We start from the raw sequence: 26,731 nt of genomic DNA on the forward strand, positions 1-26,731 counted from the left end.
ATGGGGCTGCTCTGGATGTGTTTGCTGCTGGTGGCCTCTTGTGCCACCACTGTCCAGGGCTCACTAGAGGTGGACGATGAGGAGGCCAGCATCGACGTGACCCAGCCCTTGCACATCCTGGTGGAGAACAACCTGATGGTGCTAACGCCTGCCGCCCTGACCCAGATGCTGAACGAGACCCGCTTCCTGATGGTGCTCTTCCGTGAGTGTCCTCCACTCCTGGGCAGTGGGTGGCGGGTGGGATGAGACCTGCCTCCTTTCTCCTGGCAGCCAGGGGAGTTTTAAATATTGATAAACACATGAAAACACATTTTATTAACAACTAAAAAAATGTATATAACATCATCCTCAATTTCTGGACGAAAATACTGAGGTCCAGGGAAATTAACCAATTTGCAAAATGCTGTGTTGCCACTTTGATCTTAATTTGTATCTGGTTCCTCTGTCCCGCTGAAGGCAAGAAGCCAGGATATACCCTCAGGTGTCTTTGTTGTTCTGAACCTCAGTTTTCTACTCTGTAAAATGGGCAGAAACATAAGGACTACACTAGATTATGTGAAGAATAAATAAGATAGTATGTTAAGTTGCTGGAACTGGGGGGAGGGTATAGCTCAGTGGTAGAGTGTGTGCTTAACATGCACAAGGCCCTGGGTTCAATCCTCAGTGCCTCTGTTAAAATAAATAAAGCTAATTACCACCCTCCCCCCCCACCAATTAAAACAAACGAAAATAAAAGTTGCTGGAACACAGTTAAGGGCACACTCTCGAGAAAAGATTTTTAGATCATCTCAACTTGGCATGTCCACTTTCACTCTTCAGACTTTGCATCAGCAGGCACTGTGATGGAGAGGACAGGCTTCTTTTTCCACTGGCAGACACCTGTGCCTTGGGACAGGGTGGAAGGGATTTCCATAGCACCTTTCACACAGCGAGCACTTACCGTATGCTGGGCACTGTCCTTGCAGCCCCACTAAATGGTAAGTGATAGAAACCTAACCACAACGCAGCGTGGTGGCTCTATTCGTCTTCCTATTCAGGGACATTTCACAATCAAAATTGTGTTTATATCCGCTCTTGAAAAACCAAAAGCTCACATCCCAGCAACGCGACAGTTGTCTGGAGCTGAGGTACGATCTCCATTTTTAGACAGAAAACACTCTCGTCAGTTTACCCCACATCCCTGTCCAGCCAACCCCGCGCGGGCACACCTTTTCCTCACCCCCACAGCATTTGGCTTTGTGTCCCCTGCCTGAAATTCAGGCCCCGCAGCTCCTTCCTCAATTCTTGTCATTTCTCATTTGACACGTTCTCTCTGAGCGAGGCCACTTCACTGGGGGAGCTGGGTGAGTGACAGTGCCAGCAGCTTAGTTGCTCTGGGTCCTGCTGCTCCCTCAGCTGGCTTGTGCAGCCACTTCACTCACAGTGACATAGAACAAAGTCATTCTTTTTGTGCCCTTAACTTTGATTGTTCCCAGAAGGGAAAATCTGGTTGGGCCATTTTTCCTACATCCAATATGGAGCAGGTCTATTGTGCAAAATTCCATCAAAATAGCTCCAAGCCCCTGACCTCTGTCCAGCTCAGGCTGTTCCTGGCTTCCTTCAAAGTGTCAGGATGCATGCTTGATTTTACTTCAAGCCCATGGTGCAAGACTTAGGAGAGATCTAGTCTGAGCCATTTCCTTTCTACGAGCTTGTGAGCAGGGCATGCACTTGGCTGAGCATCCCTTATCCACACCAAGACTCCGGCGACCACCTTCTGTTCTCACCTTAATCCATCACCAAGTCCTGTCGATACCACCTCCTAAAGCCCTCTGCAGTCTCCAGTCCTCCCATCCTCTGCTACTGCCTTAGTTGTGGCTTCACCATTCCGCCCCTGACCCACCGCAGCATCTTCTAGATGGTCTCCCCTCCCCCTCTAGTGCTGTCTTGACAACATACTTAGGGAATTTCTTTTTTTCTAAAATGCAAATCTCTTTGGGTCTCACTGGGCAATGTCTTCACCTGGATTGCGAAGCATATGTTCATGGAGTTGCCTTGTCAAGAGGCTGCGTCCACCTCACTTCCACCTGGACTGACTAGGAATGCAAATCTCATTGGGTCACTCCCTGATTGAAAAGCCATAAAGACCCTCTGCGCCCTCTGCGCCCTCCTTTTCACAGCATTTGCCACACTCTATTGAAACTGCCTTTAAACTTGTGAGCTCCACGGGGGACAGGGGCCAAATCTTGTTCACCTCTGGATGGCTAACATCTGGGATTGTGCATGGTGGGCGTGCAGAGGTGTTGAATGAGTGAATGAGCTCTCCTTTGGCCCACAGTGTTCTCCATGAATGAGACAGAGGAAAATGAAGGCTATGCTCAGTGGGGAGAGGCCAAAATGAGACTTATCAGGAGCTATTTCTAGGCTCATGAGTAATTATCCCTAAAGCATCGCCACCATCATCATCACCATCATCATCCTTCTGGTTGCTCAGGTCGAAATCTCAGAGTCGTCCTTGATTCCTTTCATTTACACTTCACCTCCAGTCCATCAATAAATCCAGTCAACTCCTCCTTCAAAATCCCTCGAGGCTCTGACCACTTCTCAACCCCTCCATTGCCCCTCCCCTGGTTCAAGCTGTTACTACCTCTCACCTGGATAATTACAGTGGCCTCCAGCTGGTCTCCTTTTTTTTTTTTCTCTTTGGTCTAATCTCCAGGAAACATTCAGAACAATCCACTATGTTTCCACAACCCTCAGAGGAGAGGTCAAAGTCTACTCAGTCACCTTCAAAGCCTCTGTCACCTGCACCCACCCCGGCTCACTCTGCTTCAGACCCAATAGACTTCCAGTCATTCCTCAAACATGCTGTGTGTGCTCCCACCTCAGGACCTTTGCACTTATGGCTCCTCTGCTTGGAACTCTCTCCCTCCTGGTATCCACATAGCTTGCTCCCTCATCTCCTGAGTCTTTATTAAAATGTTCCTTCTCAGTGAGGCTTCCTTTTGACTCCCTGCTTAAAGTCAATTCCCTGGACTCTCCCCACTTCCACCCCTGCTTCTTTTTTCTCCATAGCACCTAACATCTAACGTAGACTGTAGTCTGCTTCTGTATTTATTTTCTGCCTTCTCTAGTGACAGCAGTGATTTTTATCAATCTGTTCATTGTTAAATCCCCAGTACCCAAAACAGTGCCTGGCACATGGAAGATGCTAAAAACAAAGTTGTCAGATGAATGAATCCCATTACTATTACTGGTAGGTCCCATCCATCCAGCTCTCAGAACTGCTTTCTCTCACTCACATTTTGGACATTGAAGAGCACTGGGCAGTGTTCACGTGGAACCTCAAAAACTCCACTGCTTGGACAATCATTCCAAGTGTTTTTCTCGCCCCAAGCTCCTACCCTTAGAAACTCAGATTTGGACACTATGTCAATCAGCAACCCCCAACCAGCCAGGCATGGCCGAATCCGCAAGGGAGCCAGGGGAGAGGCCCATGGGCCAGAGGCGCTGGCAACAGGCCAGTGCCTGCTGGTGGTGATGGATGAAGGATATCGAAGGCAATGATGGTGACCAAGCAGGTAGTGGAGAGACATCGGCCTAAAAGGAAGGCGAAAAGTCCCACTTCCCATCCATTGACTGGGAGTTTAATGAAAACGATCACTCACCTTCGGGTTCCATCACCGGAGCAGGTGTGCTGACTGGCAATGACCGGGGTGTGGGGCAGCCGTTACAGGCCTGGCTTTCTGGGTTTTGCTTTACAAAAGACCTCTCTGTTGGACTTGGAACTGCCCGTGGCAGTGGAAGTGATTCGCACTTTTTCCAAGTGCTCCAGATGGACAAGGAAGTTTGAAAAAGATAAGGTGTTCTGGCTCGAAAGGGAATCAGTGACCCCCTCCCCCTGCCCTGGCTCAGCCCTCCTGCTGCAGACACTGGGCAGTGAGGGGCCGAGGCGGGAGGGCGGCAAGTCACACACAGGAGGAGGGAAGGCAAACACTGCTGCCTTTTAGCCCTCCCATTTAGGCCAGGAAGGCCTCTTCTGCTACCGGGGTCATGTACCAACCCCCTGAGACTCTCCCGAAAAGGGGTCCCCACTACCCAGCAACGAGAGGGGCCCAGGAATCTTAATCAATGGTGTCAGGTCTCTTTAGCACTCCTTCCCAGGAGGATGGGCTGAGTGAGCAGGGGAGCATCATGACCTTCCATCCTTACCCTTCCCACACCTGGCCTTCTTTCCATGACCGTCCCCTGCCCATGAGTAGACCCTGGACAACTGAAGGCGCCCAACTTGGCCTGTTAGCGCCAAGACTTTCCACTAGATGCCGCTCACACTCTCTTTTCTCTCTCTCTCTCCCCCCACCTCCACTATAATTTCTGACCGAAAAAAGTTTGCAATAATAACAGTAGTAATAATAATGCATTGTGTATGTACCACGTGCCAGGCGTTGTGCTAAGGGTCGGACGTGCCCGTGGAGGGTAGAGAGCAGGCACTCTGCAGCCAGATGGCGTGGGTCTGATCCTGCTCGACCTCCCACTGCCACGTGGACTTGGGCGAGCAAGTCATTTTAATTGTGCGCTGGTTTCCTCATTTATAAAAGTGAGACAACATTGGCAGCACCTGCCCCATAGGGGCACCGGGAGGATCAAGTGGCTTAATCCATGTAAAGCTCTTAGAAAGTGATAAGCACTGTATGATGGATTGTTAAATAAATCTTTTGACTCTGACAGCGTCCCAAGGTGGCCACTATTTTGTGGGGGGAAGTGGGGCTTAGAGTGATTAAGTTGCCCAAAGTTATATTGTTTCCAGTGTTGCCCAACCCAAAGAACCCTAATGCGTGTCTCCCATGATGGCCAGTTGGAGGGACCGTGTGTCTCCCAGCCTGTCGCATTTCTGAGTCTACCTACTAGCAGTGGAGCGCGAGGAAGGCCCAGGAGCTGAGCAGGCCACGCAAAGCCTCCTCCTCGGGAGATATGGGGCCGGAGAGGAGAGACCCTGGCGAGTTCTGTTTTCACGCTGGCTCTTTCAGACAGCCCGTCCTCCCAGCAGTCCAGGAGCATGGCGGAGGAGCTGGGCAAAGCCGTGGAGGTCATGGGGAAAGGCAAGAACGGGCTTGGCTTTGGCAAAGTGGACATCACGGTTGAGAAGGAACTTCAGGAGGAGTTTGGCATCAAGAAGGCCCCGGAGCTGAAGCTGTTTTTCGAAGGCAACAGATCGGAGCCCATCAGCTGCAAAGGTAACGGTACTTGTGTGTCAGCCAAAGTGCTGCTAGCTACGGAGACACATAAACACTGACATTTCAGTGGCTCAACAGAATTACAAGTCTATTTCTGGCTTGCAAGAAGCCCAGTTAGCAGCCAGGGAGTGGAGATGGGGGCTCTGCTCCACACAGTCTTTCAAAGACCCAGGTTCCTTCCAGCCTGCAGCTCAGTCCTCCCCTAGGACTGCAAGCCATCTGCTGTCTCCTCTGCATCTGGCCAGCAGCAGATCCTGGGAGGCAGAGGAATGCTGCTGGTGGTGTCCGTGGCCCAAGCCTGGAGGTGACAAATATCACTTCTGTGTTCATCCTATTGACCAGAATTCTGTTACATGCCTCCACCCAACTGAAAGGGTGAGAAATATGGCCCTGCTTTATGTCCATATGGGGAAAAAAAAAGATTTTGGTGGACATGTATCTGCCTCCACTACAGCTTGCATCTCAGCTGGGGGGCCCGGGACGCACCAGGAGGTGGGATAGTGAGGCGCATGGTTTATAAACTATCAGAGACCAGAGAGTGAGTTCCCAACTCACCTAACTCCCCACTCTCATGCAATCTTCCACTTTAGGATGATTTTGACAGGGTCCAAGGCCAAGGAAGCACTGATTGACCAAAAGGGAGACAGGGAGATGCTAGAACAAGATGGGCTTGGGACAGGGCAACTGCCAAACCCTTCAGCTTCTGTCATCGTCCATTTAGCTCATTAACTCATTTGTCCACTTATTCCACACCCTTTTATTAAGCCTCTACCGCGTATCAAGCCCTATCTTACGTTGAAGGAAGCTTAAAGAATTTTGTGCCTCCGTGTGGCACATGGTAGGTCCTGATTTTTAAAAGTGTTAAATATATTGATGCATAATCTCATATACAATGGATGGATGGAATAAAACTAAAAAACAGACGTGCCCAGCACAATCCCTACTATGTGAGTAGAATGTTCCCATTGTGTGTGTTAAATGATTGAGTCTCAGAAAACTAAGATTGCCTTTTGCAGCACCTGGCATTTAGCAGGTTTGCGATAAGCCTGCTTGAGTGTTGCTGCGAGAACTAAAGGGGAAAGGGCCACCAGGTGCAGGGGCTGCAGGATGTCTTGAAGTTCTCAGAATGGACACAAGAGGGCATGAGGCTCACAGGCCAGATTTAACGGAGGACGGTGCCGAGGATACAGCCAGCCTCAGAGCAGGTTACGTAAAAGACTCGGCAATGTGGTGGCTCCCAGCTGGTTTGTAACAGGATAGTGTGTGCAGAAGGAAAAGAGACAGGAAGAGAGGGCAGGAGCAGTGAGAAAAGGGACAAAGACTGCTGCTTTGTAAGTACCAAGTGACAACCCTCAGTGCCACCCACTGACGCCAAGGGAGGAGCCCTTTGTGATGGGTTGGTTTGGGAGAGGGCTGTGAAGAAACGAGAAGCTCCAAGTTACTTTGTCGAAGTTCATATCTGCTCATGAGTGGCTGAGGCTCTGAGATGCCCCTGGCCTCCTGAAGGACTTGTGAGGTCTAACTCCACTTAGAGGCAACAAGGTGACAGTGTGGTGACTTCCAGACTGGCTGTGCCCCCTTTTGTGCTGTGAACCAGTGCCTGGAACCTCCTCTGCCATTCGGGAAGCTTCACCATCACCTCCTCCAGGAAGTCTCCCCTGACTGCCTGGGTCGGAGTGCCTGCCCTGCTTCTGCAATCTCACAGGATCTGTTCTTCCCCCTCAAAGATCTCACCTCACAGAATTGTATCTGCTCCCCTTCGTCTACTCAGCTGAGAGCACAAGGGCAGAGGCCGATCGAACCTCCTTTCCTGGGGCCTCTGAGGAGGCTGCCAGAGCTGGCGGACACCCCCTGGCTTCAAATCATCACTACGGACCTGAGGAACAATACTTCTTCCTGTCGAATTCTGACTTCCTCGTCTGTGAAACGAGGATGGTGAAAGCACCTACCTCCTAGGGTTCCTGGGAAGGAGTAAGTCTGCAGCGCACAAGCCCTGACACGCGTCTGAAGCTTTCACTCTGTTCCAGGCACCATTCTGGTCCCCTTGTAGATGTCACAACAGGACAAAGTGGGATGTGCTCTTACAAGTGGGGAACCTGAGAGTGGAATAACCCTCAAGGCTCCCCAGCTAATTAGCACTGGGATCCGCAAACATTTTCTTTAAAGGACCAGACCTTACAGGCCGAACAGTCTCTGTTGAAACTACTGGACTCTACTGATGCTGTGGGAAAGGAGTCATGTACACAAAGAGGCACAGCTGTGTCCCAATAAAACTTTATTTATAAAATCAGTTGGCAGGTTAGATTTGGCCCACAGGCTATAGCTGACCGACCCCTGTTGTATATTGCGCTGTCCTCCGTGTAAATGACAGATGTGGTTTTTACTCTTCTCAGGCTGTCAGTCTCCTGGCCCTAGTCCAGTGCCTGGAACACTTAGGTTTTCCACGCATAGGTTAGAGTTTGAATGGGAGGGAATTGCGAGGGCTCCTGCTGTGGCAGGCTTGGGGTGGGTAAGGAGCCAGTCCATATTTCTACTGGGCTTGCCCAGCCCCCTTCTGCCTCAGTATGTCCCTCCACCGTGGAAAGAGGCAGTGAGATGCTGCGTTGGAGCCAGTGCCTGGATTTCAGGACCAGCACTAGCTGTGAGGACTTAAGGCAGCCTCAATTTCCCACTGCCTAAAAAGGATGAATCGTGCCAGCTCTGCCATTTAATGGGCTTCACTGAGCTAAGGGGACAACACTTTACTGGCCCTGTGACTTTTATGAAAATGTTCCTCCTCAGCAGGTGAGGTTTAGTCCTTGCTGGGTCAAAGCCCCCGTCCTAGTTCTCCTCTAGTCTCCAAGGATTGATGGTGGGAGACTTGGCCTTGACCATCTCCCAGGAAGGAGGGGCACTCAGGCTGCCTCCAGGGCCTCAATTAATGATGCATTCACAGCTTGGTGCCTGCAAATACGCAGTAGAGTGACAGCCCCAGTCAATCATTGACCTGGCGTTCACACTTCCATTGTCACCGTGTCCTCTGGTTCAGAGCCAAGCACCAGGAGCGGTTCCTGCCCCATGGGGACAGTGCCCAATTGGCAGGCAGTCAGAAGCAAAATGTTTGCCAAGTTCCGAGCTACCTCAGTCCCTTGGAGTCCAGAGGGGCAAACAGAGCTCATCCATCCCAGAGAAGAGGGCCCGAGGTCAAGTGGCATCAAAGCGGCTTATCTAACGATTCAGTCACCTCCTTCATTCAGCCCATCATTATTTCCTGAGCACCTATTATGAGCCAGGCATTCCAGGTGTGTAGAAGAGGAAAACATTTCCTTTCTTCACTATAATTAAATTGACATAAGAGAGGTTAACAGAAGAAAAGCAAATTTCATTTCCTACGTCCAGGAGTCCCAAAGACACAAGGCACAAAAAAGTGACCAGAGCAGGCAGCTTTCACACTTTTCAGGTAAAGGAACAAGAAACCTGTGAAGAACTGACGAGACAAAGGGGTTTGGGCTTGGGGAAGTAAATTAATGAGGAAGTACCGAGGTTGATGGATGGAGCCTTCGCAGCCTTGAACCCCTGTCTCTGGTGATAAGAATGCCCTCTGCCCTCTGCCCTCCTGGTGCAGGGCGGCCACCTCCCTATGAGACATTTCGCTCCCGCTTTCAGACGGACAGAAGAGGGCTGGGGTAACCTATCTTACACAGGCTGTTTCTAGAGTAACTTTAGTTCAAAATAATCAATCTGCCAAAGTCATATAATTGCAAGTGGCATATTCTGCTGCCCCTTCAGGAGCTACTAAAGAATTTGGCAAAAAAAAAAAAATCATAACTTCAGAAACAGACTCAGTGAAGAAAATAAAACAGGTCATGAGATAGAGAATGATTGAGGGGAGAGTAAGAAAAGACCAAACTGAGGATTCAGTAAGCAGGAGGAGATGCCCTTGAGAGCTGAGAGGAAACGGCTGCCCAGGCGGAGGGCCTAGCAGGTGCCAAGTCCCGTGTGCGGGAGGATAAGGTCATGGGTAGAGTGTGGACAGAGCTGAGGGGCAGGTGACACAAAGGGTGATCAGAGCACTGGTTCTGATGACCTGAAATTCAAACCCATTTGGAGGGTTTTTAGTCACCTTTTTTGGTATTTTCAGGATTTCCAAAGCAATTCCTTTCAGGTCACTTGAAACATAGTTTTTTTCAGGCAAAGCCTATAAGAGGGTTTTTCATGATATGTGCCTGTTTCTTCCTAAAAGATGACCCAGACCACTGGGAAAATAGAAACTGAAACTTGAGGCTGAAATCCAGGAGAGGGGGGACTGCTGTGGGTGGAAAGCCATGGTCTGAGGGTGGCATGAAGCCTCCCTCACCCCTCTCTGTCCCTGGAGACCACCACACTGTCCTCCTACAAACTTTCAGAGGCTTTACCCACTGTGGTTTTTCGAATGGCCTAATCTGCATCTCCTAATGTTGGACTCAGCACCCCCAGGACCAGGAATTCTCCTCCTGGGCATGTACCCAACGGAAGTGTGTACAATGTGCCACAGAGACACGCGTAAGAATTCATTCTTAATAGCCCCAAACTGTAAACAAACCAAACGATCATTAACAGGGAGAGGATAAATAAACACGGAATATTTACACAATGGAATGCTACAAGTACAATATGGAGGGAGAAACACACACTATGGTTCTATTTACATGAAGTTCAAGAGCAGGCAGACTAATGCTTGCTGTTAGGAGTTAGGACAGTGGTTACCTCCAGGTGGGGCTGGGGTCAGGGCTGTGAGGGGGCACAGTGGGGGCTTCTGAGAGGCAGTTAATGTTCTGTTTCTTTATCTGGGTGGTATTTACACATGTGTGTTCATTTTGGGAAAATTCATCAAACTATACATTGTCATTCGTATACCTTTCTGAATGTAAAAATACTTCATTATCAATTTAAAAAAGGCCTAATGTTGTGAGGGAAGGTAAGCAAAGACACTGAAAATAAGAGTCCTTTCCAGTTGATTCAGCAACTCAGTGTGCATCCCTCAAGCCCTAGGCAGAAATATGTCTTACCACAGGGCCTTTGCACAGGCTGTTCCCTCTGCCTGGAAGCCTTTCCTTCTCTAGTGGCTTTCTGTTAACTCCTACACATTCTTTAGTTTTCAGCTAAGTGATTTTCTCCAGGAAGCCCTCCTTGACTTCACAGGCTAGGTCGCATATCTTTGCTACAAGTTCATAGAATTCGCTTTTGAATATTTACTTTGAGTGTGATTATGCACTTGTTTGTGTGATTATTTGACAGTTGACCTCCTCAACAGAATGAGAACTGCAAAGCAGTGGCAATGTCTTGTTTCTGCTCACCATTTTATCCCCAGGACCAAGCACAGCACTCACGAACATAATAGGCACTCAACGCTTAATTATCAAATGAATGAATGAGTGAAGGAATGAATGGAGAAAGAATAAAGGCCTGTGTATGTAGCCCAAAGATACTTACCGCAACCTTTGCATTAATCTTAGCTCATAAACTCATTTTAAATGATCCGTTTTATTCTATAGCAGGCTTCAACAGAAAATAAAGTGAAATTGATGATCTAGCAAACACAAGGCCATGTGCAGCCTGGTGTACATTCTGGCACACCGTCACGTCTCCCCAGATATGGTAGATGTGTCCCAGTTTTAGAAGCTAAGAGTTTTGTGTGCTTGGCACTTCCCATAGATAGCTGAGAAATGGAAGTCAGGATCTATGGCCTTAGCAGGCATTTGTGTCTCAGCTAAGGAACTGGAGACGCAGGGAAATAATGGAATTTCCCCAAGGGCATGGAGCAAGCTGCTCTTTTTATTTACATTTTTTAAAATTTATGTTTTTAAAAAGTAAATCCATCTTCCTGTCACTTTGAAGGGTGGATGAGAAAAAGAAGGCTGGGCATGATTCCTCCCAGGTTTGATCCCCAGGTTTGCTAGTAGCAGGGCCAAGGGCACACTGAACTTCAATTTCCTCATCTGCAAAATGGGGAGAATATGAATCCCGTAGGGTTGTTGTGGGGATGTAATACACCCAAAATGCTCAGTGCAGTGCCTTGGGGAAGACAGGCCTTCCTCCAGTTCAAGAGGAAACTTCTGTGGGATCCATTTAACTGTATCTCTCTCCAGGAGTGGTTGAGTCCACCGCCTTGGTCGTTTGGTTGAGAAGACAAATTAGCCAGAAAGCATTTTTGTTCACTGACACCAATGAGATAGCAAAGTTTGTGAATTCCAGGCCCTTGGTCATCATTGGCTTCTTCCAGGTACTGGGTTCAAGAGGTGGGAGGGGGCTTCTCAACTGAGGAGGAGTCTTGTGTCAGGAAGAGGGGTGGGATGAGGAAATGTCCTCCATTTAGGATAATTCCATGCCCATTCTTCCTTTTCTGATGAGCTGGTTTTCTGGGAGAACCGCAGGATTAAAATAAAGAAAAGATGGAAGATAAATGGTAATAGAAACAAACTGCAAAAGTAGAGAGTAATGAGGAGAGAGGGGAGATTGACATATATTGAGTTGATTTTGACAGTGTAACTGATCTTTTTGGGGTCCATTTGGAACATCACTGAATAATCAATAATTTGCACACTCATTTTGCCTTTGGAGAATAGTTTCTGATATGTCTTAGCTCATTTCCTATAATTTTGATGACTCCTTTCCTTTGAGTACAAGTCAGAACTTTAGGGTTATATTTATATATGGGGAGAGTTTATGACTTTTTCTCTCCCATCCTATACTTTGTCATTGTGTTCGGCCCCAGTGTTCTTTCAAGCTAAAGAATGAAGGTCGAAACTGCAACCATATCTTGATATCAAGTTCACAAATGGTACTACACGTGGTCAAATCAGTTGCCTCTTTTGAACACAATTAAGGAATAGATGCTTAAAAATCTCAATGCTTGTGTTAGAACAGCCTTCACTCTCATACTTGGAAAAGGTCAAATTTATCAATTCTCTCCACTCATCTCTGTGAGTTTGCCTATTTTGGCCTTAGTCATAGCCACAGAAGTATTCTGGGTGTGAAACACCCATGAAAGTGGATTTAGGTGACCCAGCAAAACCCCAGAACTTGGAAAGGTGAGGAGACAAATTAGTCACCATTTTCACCCTGCCCTTGAGAAATCCAGGCATTTTGCTTTCTACCAAAGCCTTATCAAGCAACCCTCCCCGAACAGGATTTACAGGAAGAAGTAGCAGAGCTGTTCTACGACATGATCAAAGACTTCCCAGAGCTCATGTTCGGAGTGATATCGATCAGAAACGCCATCGGGCGTTTCCACGTCACCCTGGACAGTGTTCTCGTCTTCAAAAAGGTAGGGCTTTGGTCTTAGTGCTAGTGCATGGTTCGAAATAATGAACTATGCATGTATGTATGGGCTTTGGGTACAAATTCTGGTCCTGCCACTTGCGAACTAAGTGGCATTGGACTAGTCCGTTTCTGGGAAATCGTAGTCTCCTGCTGTTTCTCTGGCCTTTCTAGCCCTTTTCCACTGTAAGCTCCTCCTTTCCTTGACCAGTAAATGTTATAAATTAAGGCTCAGTCTTCTGCCCTGTGTTTTCTTCTGGTCCAGGCTCCTCCCCCGACCCTCCATCAATCTGGAATTTAATTGGGTGGCAGGAGTGATATAATGGATTCAGCTTTAGTTTTCTTTTTTCAAATGGCTGCCCAGTTCCCTCAGTGCTAGTCATTCCTACTGATCTCAAAGATCATCTTTATCATATACTAAATTTCCACATGTATTTGGATCTTTTTCTGTCCATTCAAAAACACAAATTAGGTTATTTTATTCTTTATTTATTTTATTTAGAATTTTTCAATGACTTCCATGGGCCTAAGCAAAAACAGAGTGGCTCGCAGTCTTCTCTGTGAGAAGACTTCTGTCTGTAAGGCAAGCAGCATCTGGATATCACTCCACCTACTTCTGTGTATGGTGTTGGGCAAGTAACCTAACCTCTCTGGAAGATGCCGTGGAAGAGTTTGCTTTCCAACCTGGGAGGGAGGGGAAAACCCTTTGATAATGCATAACAGAAACCCCAGAAAGTATGAAAAGAAATACTGATAAATTTGGACCACATAAAAATTTTAAAGTTCTGCAGACTAAACCCCATCACAAAATCAAAAACCAAATAACCAACTTGGAAATGCATTTAGGAGAGGTTTGATCTATGTTAATTAATGGTTAAAAACATGGGCACTAGAGCCAGTTGCCTGGGTTGGAATCTTGGCTCCATTTCTGACTAGCTTACCAACCCTGGGCAAGTCACTTCACTTCTCTGTGCCTCAATTTCCTCCACTGTAAAATGGGCGAAGTAACAGTATATCGCTCAATGAGATGTTTTGAGGATTAAATGAGCTAATACACATAGCATATTTAGAACTGTGGCTAGTACAGTATGAGCTCCCTGTAAGTAATAGTACTATTAAGCTACTGTTATGACCAGAAAGAGTTTAGGCTTTATCCAGAGACAACAGGGACTATGAAGTATTTAAGCAAGAGGTGCATTTTTAACGACATCTCTCTGGCTGAAGTGTGGGGGATGGATTGAAGGGAAGCAGGAGGAGATAATTAGAAGACCACTAGGAGACTTTTCCAAGAATCCGAGGAATAGGTTTGAATCAGAAGGTGAGACTGGTGATGAAGAGGAGGAGATGGAGTAGAGAGAAATAAGGAGATAGTTGCTTCTTTCTCCTTCCCGCGCAGACTTTGATCCTGGGCTCCAGAGAATTATATCATTCCCTGTGTTAATCCAGGTCCCTCTGTGAAGCAGTCATCAAGCAGGATTAGTCATGCAAAAGATTAGGGGAAATGCTTTTGAAGGAAGACAGAGAGGGAGCTGGGGGAAATTCATCAGACCGTGATGTAGGTCTGACCCTTTGGAAGGAAGGAAGGTTGGATGGAAGAGTCCTTGACTGCTGTGGAGTTCTAAGAAAGTTCATTAATGTCACCTATAAGAGAAGTCCTGCATCTCCCAGAAATGGGCTTGCTTTAGTATCCCTTGCGAATTAATTGCTCAGGAGCAATGCGTGAGAAAGCGCTCAGCATCAGCACAAATACACTGACGGATTTCGGAGCGAGGCAGCTGGGGCTGTCAGTCAGTTACACCCCCTGTCTTTGTAGACTGGAGATTTTCACAGCTGCCACGTCCCCATATTCCACACTCAGGCTAATCTGCCCAGCCGTCCATTTGTATTAAGTATCTAGATTATTTATGACACCTATTTTCATGGTGTTTTCCTTTTATCCAAGGAAAAAATTGTACGATTTATATTTATTAAGTACCTACATCATGGATGCTACTGCCTTCTAACGTTTTTATTCTTTTGTCCAAGGGAAAAATCGTGAACCGCCAGGAGCTTATTAATGATAATACCAACAGAAATATCCTCAGTCAAGTCATGAAACAACAGCTCACAGGGTTTGTTATTGAATACAGCTCTGAGGTCAGTGAGCGAAGGGTCCTGGGAGAAGGGCAGCGGGGGCAGCTGTGTGCACGGGATGACCCGTTTTCCTTTTAATTTCAGAGTAAGGACCTGATTTATGAATTGTACATCCTGAATCACATGTTGCTCTTCGTCTCCAAAAGCTCCAAGTCGTTTGGTATGATAATGCAGCATTATAAGTTGGCATCGAAGAAATTCCAAAACAAGGTTTGTGGAAGTTGCCATTGCTCTTTGGGTCTCTTTGGATATGACTCCAAGACCTGCAGACCCTGACGCCATCTTCCTGCCTTTCTGGTTATATATTAATCCAGGAAGGATTTGTGTGTTCATTTGCATACTAATCTCCTGATTTGCATATCAATGCTGTATGTTAGTCACTATGTAATTTTAAACTAGCTTCCTCTCTTCTTCCTGCCCAGTGTGTCTCTCTTTCTCACCAAACCTTTGCCCCTTCTTCCCTTATCTTTTTGAGTCTGCCGTGGGAGCAGGGTTGGTCTGGCTGCTTTTTCTGATGGGCTGTGCTCCACTAGGGGTGGCTGACCACAGTGCTGGCAGCCTTGGCCTGGAGGTGAGGGGGAGAGGAGAGACCACTCCTGCCTGAGGTCAGGGAGTAGGAAAAGTCTGAAGCCCTGTGGCTGAGGTTCTAGGCTTCAGCATCAACAGAACTGCATTCAAATTCTCTTCCTCTTCCAAGCGATTTTTGTCTTAGGTGAGTTTAACCTCTCAGTCTCAGTGACTTCCTGTGTGAAGTGGAGAGTCATGGTAAGAGCTAGAAATGCTGTATGTAAAGCAATGAGCAAATGTACCATAAACATTGATTATTATTATCGCTAACATTATCATCATTAGAAACAAATCAGTTTTTTCTAAGCACTGTACCTGTATTTTTGTAGTTCCCACCACCTGGACTATTGACTTCATTTTTCTCTTTATTTTTTATAAGAAGTAAGGTAATGGCAGATTTTTTTTTTTCTCTTGAAGAAAATTATTCTGAAATTCAAACAAAACAATGAAACACTTTGAAATCCCAAATAAACACAGAATAAAGCTACTGGGGCATGAACATCCTTAATGTTCATGCTACAATCCATCTCAGTATTCTCCAAGAAGCTTATTCTAATTACAGAAGTTTCTCTTATAAATACATTTCCTGGCTTATTCAATTTTAAACTTTAAGGTTTTTGATGTAATTAAATTGCTTATAATCTGATTGCTTTCCCTCGATTTCTGTTATGTTATAATAGTCAATACTTAGCCATAATTCTTCTAGGTTTTTTTTTTTTATTTACTTAGCTCTTTAGTCTAACTGGAATTTATTTCAGCTTATATTATGAGAGGAGGTTCCAGATTGCCTTTACCCCAGTTAGGAAGCTTTTCAAATGCCATTTATTGATTGGGTTCTATTTTGAGCCAAAGATAAACAGTTGGATGAGTGTTCTTCTAACAGGTCACACCCACATAGCTTATCTTGTTCATTTCTAGCAAATGTTTGTTGAAAGTATGCACGGTTGGTTTTAATATGTCTGAATTGTTTTTTTCCCATTCTCCCCAGCACCTAGAAGAGTGCCTGGCACGTAGTAGGGCTCTTAATGTTTTGGCAGATGAATGACCTGAGAGTATCTGAATCCAGGGTCTGCAGGAATCTCTAACCAGTCTCTTTCTCCTACTCTGACTTCTTTACAACCAGCGTGATCTTCTAAAAATTATCACCATGTCATACTCTGACTTACTGTCCGTCAGTGACCTCCCATCTCATTCAGGTTAAACCCCAACTCATTACTGGAGTTCTGTCTCCCATGCCCCTCCTCCTCATGGTGCTGCAGCCACATTGGCCTTTCCTCTCTATTCTAGAACACTCTATTCTTCCACCCCACCGCCCCTTCTCCAGCTTTTGCAGCCACAGTTTCCACTGCCTGAATCAGTGTTCCCTGGAGCGCAGCTCACACGTGACCTCCTCAGATACTCCTCCTGACCTTCCTGCCTGTTACCAGGGCCCCCACCTCACCCCTTCTGTGCAGGCACTTTCTCACGGTGCCCTGATTGGCGCCCACCGCTTTCTGAATTTATTAATTAGCTTACTCATTTCTCGCCTGCCTTTTCCACTGGAACGTGAGCTTGATGAGGGCATAGATTTTGTCCGCCTTGGGCAGTGTTTGTATCTCCAGTGCTTAGCAAAATGCCTAGGAGCCACTCCATAAATATGTATTGAATGCATGAGTGAATGAAGTCGTGAGTTTCCCTGATGGAAGAATAGTAATTCTGGTAAGAATGAGTTGACACGTAGTGAGCATTTTCTACCTCCCAGTCACGGCACGAAGCCTTTACATACAGTGTCTTGTTTAAGTCTCTCAGGAACCCTATAATGTGGGTACTATTAAAAGGAAATTGAGGCACAGAGCGGGGAAGTTCCCGTTTTGCCCAAGGAACTGGGATGAGAGCTCAGCACCTCCTGCCTTCCTACAGTTGTGTGAATGGCGCCCTGCACAGGGGTGGTGAAACCAGGCTGATGACCACTGCCTGTCTGTGCACTGGGGCGCACGGCTGCATCCACCTGATAAAAAGGAGCCTCTGTTCCGGTTTTCAGAGGTGCCCCGTAGACGCTGCTATTTGCACTCCGTTGGTGCCCTCCCACATCTTCCCTAAAGTTTCTCTCCTTTGGGAAGGGATTCCTTACCCTTTTCATGCCTCCAATCCAGAGAGACACAGGTTTCGTTTGATTTGGCAGATCCTTTCCATCCTCGTGGACGCAGATGAACCCAAAAACAGACGTGTCTTTGAATATTTTCGAATCACAGAGTTCGATATTCCATCCGTCCAGATCCTCAACTTAAGCTCTGATGCAAGGTACAAAATGCCTTTCGAGGAGATAACCTATAAAAACCTCAAGAAATTTGGTCAAAGCTTCCTGAATAGAAAAGCCAAGGTAAGCTTGTTCTTGGGTAAGGACCTCAACATGATCACCTTTTTTTGTAATCCTGCTGGCTTTGGTCATCTGCTAACGGGGAGGCAGTATAAAGGGTCAATGTCATGGTTCTTGTGAGGAAATATCCTCATCTTCCTACCTCAGACCTCCATCATTTTCACCATTTCCCATCCCTCACACCCAAGCCCCACACTTTTTATGATCCCTCCTAAAGAATCATCAAGTCCTTTCCAGCGTTCGGGGTGGGGATGAGGGATGCTCTTGTGGCAGACAAGGCTGGTGAGCTGGGCAAAGGCCAGACAGCAAGGACTTACAAGCATAGTAGGGATTTGGTATCCTAAGAGGATTGGGAAGCCAGATTTACATGGTGAAATTAGAACCTGCTTGTAGGAGAATAAAGCTGTGGAGAGGATTAGGGGGAGAAGCAGAGAGGACACTAAGAGGCTATGACAGTGATCTAGATGAGAGAGGACGTCTACTTGGACAAGGGTAATAGCAGTGCTGATGGAGAGAAGGGTGTGAATTTAAGAGATACTCAGAAAGCCGGGGTCGCAGAGAAAAGTATATGTTGGGAGACTTCCACCACTTTCTTCAAAGAGAAGCAAGAGCTGGGTTCATTCTTTCATTCATTAGTTCATTCATAAAACATTTACCGAGGCCTCATAATGTACCAGCACTCAACGGTACTCAACGGTACTCAAAGGTAAGAGAAGAAAAGTCCCTTGGGACATTCCATCCATTGAGACAGGGACACAGTAACCAAATAACCAGAAAAAAAAAAAAAATATAAATGGTAAACTTACATAAGCAATGCAGGAAAAGTGCCAAGTATTGTAAACATTTATGAAAGCAGGGCCTGACCTAGCCTGTGGGAGTGTCAGGGAAATCCTCCTTTGAGATTATTCTGAAAGATGGATCCGAGTTAACTAGAGAAGGAAGTGCAACATTGATGACAGTGGGAGAGGAGACTTGCCCTTTGAGTGAACAGAAGACCACTGTGGCTGAAGAAAACCAGGGAAGAATGGTGATGGGCTTGGAGAAGCTGGCTGGAACCAAGGTGTGATAAATACTTTTAAACAGTCATATAAACGATCTTAGTTTGATTCTTGGCTGCCCTGTGGAGTGGAGGGGGACAAACTAGTTAAGATGTTAGTGATGTGACTTGAACCCCACCCTCATCTAAGAATCCTAAGAATCATATATTTATGCTAGAACCCACCCCAGTTTGGAGCCCTGTCTCCTCCTCAGCCCTCTGATTCCAGGTCGCCCTGGACAACCCAGGCTTCACATCTAGCTCATGATCTGTCTCAGCATTTCAAACTTTTCCCCAAGGCTGTTTGTAAGAACAAGAGAAAATTTTCCATCATTTCCAGTTAAGGGACAAGGTTGGGGGGTGGAGGTACCCCCATCTACCAACCCCTTTCTGGAGGTCTCTCAAATTTGCTTCCTAGAAACATCAATCCAGTGAAGAAGTTCCAAAATATTGGGACCAGAGGCCAGTTAAGCAGCTCGTTGGGAAGAACTTCAATGATGTTGTCTTTGACAAGGAAAGGGATGTATTTGTGATGTTCTGTAAGTATCTCTGCAGAGGCCACTGGAAGCAGTGGCTCCAGCATTACTTTCCAAGTGTAGCCCCTGAATTCTTGGGCACCAAAATCTCCGAAATGTATCAAAGCACCACACTAGGGATGGTCTTTGGACATCCAAAGGGTTTGGATCAAGAGACTTTCCTCAAAAATCAAATTCTTGAAATGTGTGGAATACCTTCCACGCCTGTCTCTACATTGTCTCATTTAATCCTCACAACTTACTTTTAAAAGTAGCTACTTTTATTGTTCCCACCTTACAGATGACTAAACACAGTCCCAGGGAGGTAAAGGAAGTCTTCTAAAGTCATGCAGCTAGTAAGTGACCTTAAGTAAGTAAGGGGTTGAACCTAGGCAGCCTGACTCTGATGTCTATACCAGTAACTGCTGTGCAGAACAGCAGCAGTGGCTTTAAGTAACTCATCAAATGGCCCGTAGGTAATCTGCCTGAGTTGGTGTGGCCAAATCATGCATGTAAAGGACGTGGAACAGTTGTCTGGCATCTTACAGGCACTTGATAGTTGACAGATATTATTACTATTACTTTCTCTATTGTTATAACTATTTCCAGTGCTCACACCCAGGGACTACGTGCCTGTCCCCAGCTGTTTCTGATTTGCATGTGAAAACCAAAGCCAGGGACCTTCTCTTCCACCCAGAGACACAGAGAAGGGTGGCAATGAAGCGACTTTAGAGATCTCTTTCATTTAACGGGCAGTTACCATTTATTGCACATAGTTTGCTGTTTATACACCTGGTCTCATTTCCTTCTTAAAACAAAGCTCTTAGGAAAGTCCACTGGATTCCCCGATAATGCAGACCAGGAAATCCGGCCTCAGGGAGGTTAATTACCTTACCCCAGGTCACACAGTAAGTAAGTTGCAAGACAAAAAGTTCAAATCCAGCTCCGATGTCATCACTTCCTGGAGGGTCAAACAGGGGTTGAATTACATCATGCAGGCCTTTAAAAATCTCATTGAAATGGGCTCTCATCCACAGAGCACGGTGTTTAAAGTCTGCTTAGTTAAACAGCCATGATCTGCTGCCTTTAAGTGAGAGGCTGGGGGTGACTTTCTGCACTTACCTGACACCCGGAGTCATAAAAATGCCCACTGGGTTCTGGTAAAAGGCAAAAGCAGCCTCATTTTCCTGGAAGCAGGGCTGTCGGATTGACCCCCTGGGACTGCAGCCATTACGCCCCATCTTGCTCCGACCCAGGGCCCATCAAGCTCCAGGAGAGCTGCCGGGGTGCAGTGGGTCATGGAGGAGGCACTTGGTTTGTAAATGGAGGGATGATCATCCAAATGTGATGTCCGGAGCCTTTGAGGCCACTCTTCCCCCAGAGCCAGAAACTTTAATGGCAAGGTTATTTCCCTTCTCTGTTGGAGCTGGTCCCTGATTTCTCTCCATAGGTCCAGACGCCTGGGCCATACTTAAAGCTCAAGGAACCATCTGTAGGGAAGTCCAGTGTCCCCTTGCCAGGGGTCGTTGTGCTTGTCATAACCTCTCATTCACTTCTTGGGTGTATTCCCCTCCACTGGATTGAGAGGCAGGGCGACACCATGGTCACAAGTCAAAGCAGCCTATTTCCAAATCCCACTTCCTCTGCTTATTTTCCTGGGGGACCTTGAGCTAGGAGCTTAACCTCTGCTGGAAAACTCTAGGGCTCCATCTCTCTCTATCTTTCTCTCTCTCTCTGTCTCTCTCTTTCTCTCTCTCTCTCTCTCTCTCACACACACACACACACTTTTTGGAAAAACATGAGGAATCATCTAGCAGAAATTCTTTTCTTGGTTTTCTTCTTCAGCTGGAGTAGAAGGCTATGTGAAAGGAAAAAAAAAAAAAATAGAAGGAAATGTCCCAACATGCTAAAAGCGTTCATGTCTGAGCAGAAAGGGACTAGGTTATTATTTTTTTTCTAATTGATTTAATGATGATCAGGAACTATGGCTGAAATGTAAAATAACCTAACATACTGTTAGAAGAGAGAGGGAGTGCACTGTGCAAACGCGGAGCCGGTGTTCACGGGGAAGCTTGGCTTTCAGAGTCTTTATTAGTGTGAGCTCGGTGACTCCCCTTCTCTTCCAGATGCACCCTGGTCCAAAAAGTGCAGGGCGCTGTTCCCAGTGCTGGAAGAGTTGGGGAGAAAGTATCAAAACCACTCCACAGTCACCATCGCCAAGATCGACATCACAGCAAATGACATTCAGCCGATTCACCTGGACCGGTATCCCTTCTTCAGGCTCTTTCCCACGGACTCTGAACAAGTGAGGGGCTCTTGGGACTCACATAACTGGCAATGTGACATTATTACCATGGACTCGATTTCTCCCCGCCTCCAGCTCTGCCTTCTACCAAATCAGCAGTCATTCTCAGCCCCAGTCCCCTATTATCCTCTCATATTCAAGTTAGAGAGAGTTATCCATTAGCTTCCATGAAAGTCCCAAGACTCAGTCTAATTGGGTCCAACTTAGGTCAGTTGATTCTCCCTGACCCCATCATTGTGGCCAAGAGGATTTGGCCCGGGTTACGTGATTCCCTCTGCTATTGGAGCTGAGCCCTACCCAGACTATATGGAATAAGGTGGGGAAGGTCACCATGTGGATATTGGAGGTAGGGGGCTATCAAAAGAAGGAAGAATACATGATAGAGACAATCGAATATTTTACACTTTGGTTTTATAGTCATCAGACATCAACAATGTTCATGGAGCACACTCTTCATGGCACTTTGGCATGTGGGGAAGGGTGTCAATCAAAGAATTATAAGCCAAGGACCCTGCTCCCAAGAAGAACATGACTCAGTGTTGGGGAGAAGTCATGATATGGGCTCATCTCCAAATGCAATTGGACTTGGATGGGACAGATTCTGGAGGGCAGATAAGGCTGGAAGTCTCCATGCAGACATGAGACTTTGAGGAATGGTGAGGATTTAAATCAGATTAGAGGAAGGCATGTGAATTATAGGCAGGAAGTATAATATGAACAAGGAGGGAGGCAGAAGGAAAGCCACAGAACTGTGAAAGAGATGCCATCCCCCTGGTGCAAAAAGATGCTTGCAGGGGGTCAGGGAAAATGAGGCTGAATTGAAAGGGTGAGCCTGTCACAGATCCTCAGTTACCTGGAAAGGAATTTAGACAGCCAGAGGACAGTAAGCAGTTAAGAAATCTTAAAGACTGAAAGAGGAAAGGAAACTAATGATGGCTGAGCAAGAATGTGTGCAGGGCGCTTTGTAAGATAATGATTCTTATTCTTCTGTAACAGTAATAATAATAATAGCAAACACATATAGTGCTCACGATGAGTCAGGCTCTGTTTCAAATGCTTTCCATATAGTAACTCATTGAATTCTTAAAATAACACCATGAGGTAGAGACTGTTATTACCTTCATATTGCAGTCAAGGACACTGAGTCAGCCAGACCACACTGCTGAGTGATGAAGCCAGAGTTTGTGTCCCAACAGTGTGGCTCCATCATTCCTGCTCTGGACCACTGCATGACAGCCCTATGATGGAAGATGTTTTATTATCCTGATCTTAGGGCCATTGTAATGGAGGCTCAGAGCAGTTAAGGAACTTGTTCAGGTTGTTAGGAATTTGACCCAGGGTTTACCTATGGAGCAATCCCTGAGTATTTTGCAGGAAAAGGCCACCATTCTGACTCTGTTCCATTATCTTCTTAGGCTGTACTGTATATGGGAGAACATACCATGGAGGGCTTTTCTGACTTCCTGGAAAGTCAAATCAAGGTCAGGATTGAGGATGAAGATGAGGTAAGGTGAAACAGCAGTACCCTGGATGATTCTGTCCCACACAGAACCATCAGGAACTCAATGGACTAGGAAAGAGGTTGCCAAGAGTTCCCCAATCTTGTGCACTTTGGAGAGACCTGGGATGGATCCAGTTTGAATGACTTCATTCCAAGGGCACTTACTACCAGAAATGGCAGACTTTGGAAATACTGGGAAGGGCAAAGACTCTGACACATAGCTCTGCAGGCTGCTGCTCTGGGTCCGCTGTTCCTGAGTGGGTAACCAGATGTCTTGATGGGATCCTGCCCTCTGGCATTATTCTCCTAATAGATGGGCCAGTCCCCATTGTCTCTTAATTCTGTTCATGCCTCAGTGAGGCCATCTGCATGAAGATGTCATTTGTATTAGTTAGGATCCTTCCAGTTGCAAATGTCAGAAACTATCTTTGGCTTAAGCAGCAATGGGAATTTATCCCAGATAACTGGTAAACTATCAGGTGTGGGTGGATTCTGAAAGTCAGAGTCATTTTCTTTCTCCCCATCTCTGTTTTTCTCTATATTGGCTTCATTCCCAAGCAGTCACTTCCCCAGGGAGAAGCAATGACCGCTCCCCAGCTCTTAAGTAATACCCTCCCAGCTTAGAAAGAAAGCATCTACTCCTTGGTACTCCTAGTCCAAGTCCTGGAACGAATCTCTTTAGCTAGGTCTGGGTCACATGCCGCCGAACCCTTGAGCTAAGTGTGGGGCAGCCACACCTATGGACTGACAGTGGGGAAAGTCTGCTTGGCAATTATAATCACAACTATCATGTAATTTTTGCCTCTTTGTTTCTTTATCCTCCTTCTTCCCTCCCCTTCTTTTTTTCTTGAATAGCTACTGCCTGTTGAGCAAAGTGAAGTGGCAGAAGAGGATATATTAGCTGAAGAAAAGGAGGTACCTTTTATAAAGAAAGAGTTACCTGAACACGAGTTGCCTGAGTTGGAGAATGTGACTGAGCTGGACGAGCCAGCTGGGCAGAAAGAAATGGCCAAGGAGGAGGAGAAGGCGGCTGAGCCCAAGGGGCCTCCGAGACAGAAGAAACCAAGACTGAAGGAAGAACTGTAGCTTCTCCAGAGCCAGGAGGGAAAGTGCCCATTTTCCAGGTCCTGGCATCATTTTCTGAGTGGATCTACTCCAATCAAATTATATATCATTGCGACAGGTGGGCGGAGGCTGGATAATAAAAACCCCTGAATGCCTTTGGCCCTGTTTTATTCATTACCTCTTTTTCCTGGTTGGTGCTGCTTTAGAAGAGCTGTTTGGCCTGGAATTCAGAAAGGGCTGCAAATGAAGCCATAATAGCAACATTTAAGGTGTGTTTAGAATAACACACGTGGCATTCGCTTAGTTCTCACAACCTCACTGGGAGCTAGGTTTCATCACCCCCATTTCACAGATGAGGAAACTGAGGCAAAGAGAGGTTAAGCAACCAGGCAGATCACACAGCTAGACAGCCCTTGAGATATGATCCCAAGCAATCTCATTCCAGAGACTCTGCATTTAACTGCTATGCACACACCACTACCACCACCACCACCAGCAGCAACTTGGGGTCTCCAGAGTTTGGCTAACACTTTCAAATAAGGTGGATTGATTTTTTAATGCTTAATTTTGGCACCATAAGAAAGAGATTCAACCCAAAATCTGTCCCGTCTTTCACATCTCAATAAATGTGTCCACTCTCTTAAGCAGCCATGTATGTTCTAGGATAACCATGTCTTTCCTTTTACTATCTTAAAAGTAATCCCACCAATCCACTTGACTCCACCCTACTTCCCCTCCATTTGACTCCACCCTCTTCCTTCCACATGACTCCACCCACTTCTCTTCATCTCCAACCACCAGTCTCAGCCACAGAAGTCTCCCAATTGGTCTCTCTACTGCCACGTTGTGCCTCCCCAGCCCACACACATATACAAAATCCAAATTCCCTAAAGCTGCTGAAGTGATCTATAAAAGGCCATTGCTATGCGGGCTTACAGTACTACTTTGTTTTAACCCTCTAATGACATCCTTATTGCTTTTAGGATAAAATCCAGTCTGCTTACTGTGCCTCCGGGGCCTGTAAAGGTCTGGCCAGGAAGATCTCTTCTCCTCCGTCTCTCCCTCTCATTTTCTAGGCTCTAGTCACACTTTCTACTTCTTGAACAATTCATGCTCTTGCTGTCTCCTCCTGCTGTTTCTTGTGCCTAAATGCACATAAAATACCACACCCTCCAGATGCTCACAGAGCTGTGTGATGTTGACCCTTCACATCTCAGCTCATGGAGAAGGTGTGGAGAAAAGGGACCCCTCCTACACTGCTGGTGGGAATGTAGCTTGGTGCAGCCATATGGAAAACATGGAGATTCCTCAAATAACTAAAAATAGATTTACCATAGGATCCAACAATCCCTCTCTTGGGCATCTATCCAGAGGGAACTCTAATTTGAAAAGATACATGCACCCCAATGTTCATAGCAGCACTATATACAATAGCCAAGACATGGAAACAACCTAAATGTCCATTGACAGAGGACTGGATCAAGAAGTTGTGGTTTGTTTATACAACGGAATACTGCTCAACCATAGAAAAGAAGAAAATGCCATTTGCAGCAACATGGATGGACCTGGAGATCGTCATTCTAAGTGAACTAAGCCAGAAAGAGAGAGGAAAGTACCATATGACATCCTTTATGTGTGGAATCTAAAAAAAAGACAAATGAACTTATTTATAAAACATAAACAGATTCACAGACATAGAAAACAAACTTATGGTTACCAGTAGGGGGAAGGTGGTGGGAAGGGATAAATTGGGAGTTCGAGATTTGCAGATACTAACCTCTATATATAAAATAGATAAACAAAAAGTTTATACTGTATAGCACAGGGAACCATATTCAATATCTTATAGTAACTTATAATGAAAATATGAAAATAAATTTATGTATGTATATGTATGACTGAACTATTATACTGTATGTACACCAGAAATTGATACAATATTGTAAACTGAGTATATTTCAATTTTTAAAAAGTAAAAGAAAAAAAAAACTCAGCTCAAATGTCACCACTTCAGAGAGGCCTTCCTGGATACCAGTATTTGAAAGCATCATATGATTTTGCTGTGTACTGGGATATTGCCTGCATTCCCCACAGTGTGTAAACCCCATGAGAGGACACATTTATTTATTCCCAATGCCTAGAGCTCTACGTGGACTTAGCAGATGCTCAATAAGTATCCAAGGAGCAAATGGAATTCCATACCAGGCAGCACCGTATCTCTGAGATACATGATTTCACAGTCATTCCAAAAGGGAGAGATGCTGGCAGTATTGCCTCCAGCCCCAAGTTAGATTATTGGTTTCTTATTATTGCTCTGACAAATTACCACAAATTCAGTGCCTCAGAACAACACTAACAGTCCTTTACAGCTCTGGAGGCCAGACATCAGAAATCCTTTTCATTTGACATGCTTGACATGCTCTTTCCAGCTGTTGATGGCTGCCTCTATCTGTTGGCTCATGGTTCTTTCCTCAAGGAACTCTGACCTTTTGCTTCCCTCCCCACCTCTCCTATATCTCTCTCTTAAGCAGCATTGTGACTGCATTGAGCCTGCCCAGATAATCTCTTCATCTCCAGGTACTAAACTTAATCATACCCGTTAAATCCCTGTTGCCATGTAAGGTAACATTCACAGGTTCTGAGGATTAGAATATAGACATATCGGGAGGTCATTCAGACTTAATGCTGCTGGCTTGTCGCATTCATTTCAGCCAGGAAATAACAGATCTTCTCTTGGGAAAAGGAGGGGCATAATATTTTAG

General features: G+C 46.0%; 1 protein-coding gene across 1 annotated transcript; it reads left to right on the forward strand.

The window, feature by feature from the left end:
* PDILT (protein disulfide isomerase like, testis expressed) lies at positions 1 to 24,107 on the forward strand. Its single transcript, XM_006177287.2, has 11 exons — positions 1 to 202; positions 5,007 to 5,213; positions 11,321 to 11,454; positions 12,361 to 12,498; positions 14,517 to 14,627; positions 14,709 to 14,834; positions 17,353 to 17,550; positions 19,002 to 19,122; positions 21,225 to 21,403; positions 22,819 to 22,908; positions 23,760 to 24,107. The coding sequence occupies exons 1-11, from the start codon at positions 1 to 3 to the stop codon at positions 23,988 to 23,990; spliced, it is 1,737 nt and encodes a 578-aa protein (XP_006177349.2). The 3' UTR covers positions 23,991 to 24,107.
* The last annotated feature ends 2,624 nt before the right edge of the window (positions 24,108 to 26,731 follow it).

Source organism: Camelus ferus, chromosome 18 (genome assembly GCF_009834535.1).
Source record: "Camelus ferus isolate YT-003-E chromosome 18, BCGSAC_Cfer_1.0, whole genome shotgun sequence".
Lineage (NCBI taxonomy): Eukaryota > Metazoa > Chordata > Mammalia > Artiodactyla > Camelidae > Camelus > Camelus ferus.

What these genes read in the sequence shown, in the direction of transcription:
- PDILT (XM_006177287.2), top strand. Translation starts at nt 1, where the DNA reads ATGGGGCTGCTCTGGATGTGTTTGCTGCTGGTGGCCTCTTGTGCCACC. An exon ending in CTTCCTGATGGTGCTCTTCC is followed by an intron (nt 203 to 5,006) that starts GTGAGTGTCCTC and finishes TGGCTCTTTCAG; the next exon opens with ACAGCCCGTCCTCCCAGCAG. An exon ending in GGATGTATTTGTGATGTTCT is followed by an intron (nt 19,123 to 21,224) that starts GTAAGTATCTCT and finishes CTTCTCTTCCAG; the next exon opens with ATGCACCCTGGTCCAAAAAG.